Raw genomic sequence first — 5,006 nt, 5'->3', positions numbered from 1 at the left:
GATTTTTAAAAAGTATTATTACCGTCTAGTCCGTTTAATTGCCGTATGTATCTGTTCCCGTTCAATTGCCGTTCCTGAACTAACTAACTAAGCACATCCCTAAGCATGCACCGGGATGTGTGCAAAGCAGCCCAACCCTCAATGCCTCATTGGGCAGATGCCTCCAAGAAGAGGAGCCCGGTTTTTGCCCTTTATTTTATATTTTTGGATTAAGTTTTCCTTTACCTAGGGTGACCAATGGTGATGTAATGCTATGATTGAACTCTTGATTCATCATTATCTCCCAATCCCTATTCTTCACAGTCTAAAATATCTTTTTCTAATCCATCAGAGGGGGTCAAGGTCAGATGGAAGGGCCGGATCCCTCTACTGCCAAGCTGCACCTACTTCCGCGTGCGTCACTGACACAGTAAAGTGGTGAAAAGACCGTCTTACCCCTGCCCAAGCGGGGGAAAGGCGGTCTTTTCCACCTTGCTGTATTTGAGGTGCACGGAAGTAGGGGCAGCTCAGAAGTAAAGGATCCAGATCCCTCTCTTTCTCTCTCCTAAATGTAAGACCTAGGCTACAAGGTGCATACAACCTCTATCTTGCCCTGTGGAATTGATCAGAGTCTGCTTTGGACATATCATTGCCATAAACATTTTTATTAGAAAAAAAAAAAAGATCACATACCATTTTTAACATAGATACATAAAGAGACTTGTTAATTTTGGACCTTGAACGGCTTATACGTCTTGAGATCGGCAACAAGACCTTGAACAGATCCAGCAGCTGCAACAAGTGATATAATGAAGCAGGCCCAGCTCAAGATTTTGAGCCATGTCCATCTTGAAGAAAACTTTGGTACTTTAGCCTGTTCAATGTGCATCTCTATGGGGAAGTAAACTGTAAGAGGCCAGAAGGATGCAGCCCCTATGAGACCCAAGAAGTCATTAAAGAAGGGGAAGATCATGGCAAAGACAGCGGTCACTGTCACGTATGCCGTCCTCCATACCAATCTGAATAAATTGATGTAATATGTTCCACAGAAGGGGATGTTAACTGCATATTCGTTCACTATGAATCCATTTTCTGGCCAACGCAAGGCGCTCCAATTTTCGACGAACCCAAATATGGGTTGGCAGAATACCTGATGACCATGGGAAAGTAACGATAATTAGTAGAAGTTTAGGTTGATTTCTGAATACGATCGCTTAAAAGAGGAGCCACACATGTCATATGTACTGTCACCTAAAAAGGGGAACGAACAATTGCTCAGCGTAGTTGGTTAAGGTGTTGCTTGTTGAAGCAAACCCCCTCCCCTCCCCTATGTAGTTGACCTATGGGCCCTTGATTACGAGTGATGGGAAATGTTGGGAATAATCCTACATCAGAGAATTGTGGGAACGTGGATGCCTTCATTTATACATATATATATTAGTTGGGCTTCTCCATCTAATAGCTTAAGCTTTTGGGTTTGATATAACGCGCGCAGTTTATGAATTACCTGGTATGCTCCGATAAGATGGACGGCAATGCAAACATTTGCAAAGTCGATGAGCCAAAAGGGCTCATAGAAACCAAAGCCAGTGAGAAAATTTCCAGGTGCATTGTTTCCAAATGCAGCATAACCAAGGCATCCACAGAGCATATAGAACAAGGTGGTAGTCGAGACTCCAATGAGAGAAGACTTCTTCATCACTTGGTTCTCTGGGGGACTTGATTTTAATGTGTCCTGCAACCAACTTTCATGAAAACGTCAGTAGTAATTCAAATTAATTACTCAAGAAAATTTTTGACGGAATCTTTTAAAAGAGTGGTGTAGGGAGGGGAATTTCCATCTTTATCTGTCTGAAGAGATCCAACATTCAAACCTTCCTGAACGTTGTGTCGGTTGGAGAGGTCCCACTCACACTTAATTGATGGTTCCTCTCTATGTGTAAGACGCATCCTTATCAATGTACCAAAAAAAAAAAATAAAAGGACTCACAAGATCAAGTGGATTATCAACATGAGACTCGTACGATCAGAATGTAAGAAGGTGTGGAAAGGGATCCCCACACCATCAGTGTAAAAATCTTATGCAGAAAAGCTCTTTGTGGGGGGGACACGGGCCTCACCCAGACACAGTGGAGAGGGGGTGGTCAAATGAAAGGCTGAAATCCCTCCCCCCAAGATGCCAACGTGCATATTCTCATTGTTTGCTGTGCACGCATGCTCCCTGTGCTCCCCCACAAAGAACGTTGCCTCAAATCTTATCCTCATTTGGTTTTCTTTGTACGACTAAGTTTCACTTCACCTATAGATCGAGGATTGTTCACCCATCGTTTTATGGCTCACAAATCCCTCTTAGGATTTTGTATATTTTAAAATACCCTTATAAAACCTTTTTTCGCCCTTTCCCATCTTGCGATGAATGAGATCTCATTCACCGTGGGTGAAGGAAAACTCGATCCTTCTTTTCATCTAAAGAAAAAATAAAATAGAAAATTTTTCTTCACCTGTTTTTTGGGGGTCATAGTAAAACAAAAAGAGTAAAATATGTCAGTCGCTATTAAAGATTCATACCCCTTGAAATTTGATTCAACAACGATGATTACGAGTTGGGCTGAACCCACATGAGGTGGATTCCATCTGACAAAATCAGAGCCGTTTTTATACGTTAACGTACGTGAAAGTGAACCTGGCTCGACGATTACAAGGATTAAAACATGGAATGAAGAGAAATTCTATTCAAAAATTAAATTGAAAACCAAAAAAGTGAAAGGATGTTTTTCGTAAATATGTTCGGTTAAAAGTCAAAACCCCACAATTGAGAAGCACGTGTCAATATATTTCTATATATTTACCGAAGGATGTTTCCGTAATTTACTCGTAACTCCGCAGAGCCTATGACCCAAGTGGACTCTTAAGTCTTAACCGAAAAAGATGCGGCTCTAAAAAGAACCGGCAACGATACACATAAGAAAACTGAAAACGGATAACCATCGGATATATAAATGATAAAGAGATGATGATGAGTTTTTTTTTTTTTTTGGAATTGGGAGTTTTATATATATATATATATTTTATTTTGTATAGAAGGGGATCGAACCGAGGAGGGGATAAGGTACCAGTCAGAAGACTCACACTTGAGACCTCCTGAAAAGCATGGGCATGAAGCGCACCACGGCTCACCAACTGAGATAAGCAGTTGTTGGTGATGATGATGAGTTTTGCTTGCCTGTATCTCGATGAGGACGGTTGAGTAAGCATAGGCGAAAGCAATATTCCCAAGGGCTTGAAACGTCCTCCATATCTTCTCTGTACCGGACACATCTATCCCAACTGTAACGCCTGTTAACGTTGTGCTAACGTGATGCCCTTTCTCTGCACCACCACAGGACCACCACCACCGTATACATTAAAAACGTTCATTCGGACCAAAATCTGTTTGAATTAAATGTGATATTCTCGGGGGCGTTGGGCAGCCCAACGCCCCTGGAACCGGTACTCGCGCTGGAAGATGTCGAACGAGGCACCCTACAGCTCAGCTTGACACGTTTCTGAGGTACCGTTTCGATGGACATGTAACACTGAACTAGATACACTTTGCAGTGGAAAGAACAATTTTCAACTCAGTGTTCTGCGTCCATCTGAACCTTTGAAACAGCACCTCGGCCACATGTCGAGCTGAGGAGGTGCGTCGAACATCTTTCAACGCATCCCTGAAAATTTCCACCTCCATGGGCACGTTCATTTCGGGTATGTTTTTGTCTTCTTGCATATTTTAATAGAGACCCGACCTGAAATTTTGGCGATGGAAAGACCTACGCCAATCGTCGAATAGGCGAAGGACATGATAGCAGCAAGGATGGAAAGCCATGAAAGCTTGTGGAAATTGGGTATCTGAGACAGAAGGACCTGAATACATGCAAATATTATCATGAAAGGATAGTTGGATGTGTAGCAATGCACTTCATGTCCGTCCTTGTGAAAACAATTTGATCTTTTCACTGCCCTGTTCATTCATCAATTGAAGCCAAAAAATTAAAATTAATAATGATCAAATTAAGCAGTTTCAGGAAGAAGAAGAAGATGGTGAGTTCTAGCTGATGAATAATACGTACACCATACTGATCGATGCAGTGATTGTATATCCGACTGTCACTCCTACAAGGTTCCCATACTGAGCTAATCCACACAGCTTAAATCTCATCCCACCTGCAAGTAGACCCAGAAACACTTTTAAGAACTGGGTTTGATTTCCTTTTCCCAAAAAAGGAACAGAAACTAAGAGAGATTTCTTACCTAAATTCGACCTTACAACATCCATGTAAGTATAGTTTCTCTTCCCTGTGATAGGGTCAGGGGATCTGTAACAATCGGCAAGCAGAGTAGAAGTGAACCAAGTGATAACAGAGAACGCCATGAGAACAGCAGGACCAGCTACCCAACCCAATTGAGCTATTGCCCATGCTAGAGAGAGAACACCAGACCCAATTACAGCAGTAATTATATGAGCACTTGCAGTGAGCATCGTTCCTTCATTTCAAGATTCAAAAAAAAAAAATAACCATAATCAAGAAAAAGATAAAAATGATAATTGGGGAAGCATGCATGAATCCATGAATTAATTAATACCAGTTCGTTTTTCTCGACCATCATCATCCATGTTCTTTCCAGTGTATCCCTTCTCCATAACCTCATGAGAAGCGTGTTCCATGAACAACCCATTCTTCTTCTGCAACTCTATAGCCATCTCTTTCTCCTCTCTTCCTGACTACCACTAATTTTGTTTGTAGAAAGTACTGAAAGAGAGAAGATATATATATAGGAGGAGATATATGAAAATGGAGATGGAAATTAAGAAGCAAGAAGCATTAAAAGAGCCAGATTTCAGGTCAAGAAGCACTTCAACCAAAACCAAATCAATGCAGTGGATTCTCACTCTCTCTCTCTCCTCCTCCTCCTCCTCCTCTGTTCTGAGCCAACCAATATAGGGAGAGAAATGATTTTTTAGTGGGACCCATAAATATGCTCTTTGG

At 41.6% G+C, this 5,006-nt stretch overlaps 1 protein-coding gene across 1 annotated transcript; it reads right to left on the bottom strand.

Moving 5' to 3' along the window:
- Positions 1-685: 685 nt before the first annotated feature.
- On the bottom strand, positions 686-4,723 carry LOC122662672 (amino acid permease 6-like). The gene is made up of 7 exons (XM_043858372.1): positions 4,603-4,723; positions 4,270-4,503; positions 4,089-4,182; positions 3,765-3,979; positions 3,203-3,348; positions 1,487-1,714; positions 686-1,129 (listed from the first exon to the last, which is right to left on the bottom strand). The coding sequence occupies exons 1-7, from the start codon at positions 4,718-4,720 to the stop codon at positions 704-706; spliced, it is 1,461 nt and encodes a 486-aa protein (XP_043714307.1). The 5' UTR covers positions 4,721-4,723; the 3' UTR covers positions 686-703.
- Positions 4,724-5,006: the final 283 nt, after the last annotated feature.

The sequence above is a fragment of the Telopea speciosissima genome, chromosome 5, assembly GCF_018873765.1.
Source record: "Telopea speciosissima isolate NSW1024214 ecotype Mountain lineage chromosome 5, Tspe_v1, whole genome shotgun sequence".
Taxonomy (NCBI): domain Eukaryota; kingdom Viridiplantae; phylum Streptophyta; class Magnoliopsida; order Proteales; family Proteaceae; genus Telopea; species Telopea speciosissima.
The sequence above is the reverse complement of the archived record's forward strand: the minus strand, read 5'-3'. Positions and strand labels throughout refer to the sequence as shown.

What these genes read in the sequence shown, in the direction of transcription:
- LOC122662672 (XM_043858372.1), bottom strand. Translation starts at nt 4,720, where the DNA reads ATGGCTATAGAGTTGCAGAAGAAGAATGGGTTGTTCATGGAACACGCT. An exon ending in TGGTCGAGAAAAACGAACTG is followed by an intron (nt 4,504 to 4,602) that starts GTATTAATTAAT and finishes CTTGAAATGAAG; the next exon opens with GAACGATGCTCACTGCAAGT. An exon ending in TGTTGTAAGGTCGAATTTAG is followed by an intron (nt 4,183 to 4,269) that starts GTAAGAAATCTC and finishes GTCTACTTGCAG; the next exon opens with GTGGGATGAGATTTAAGCTG.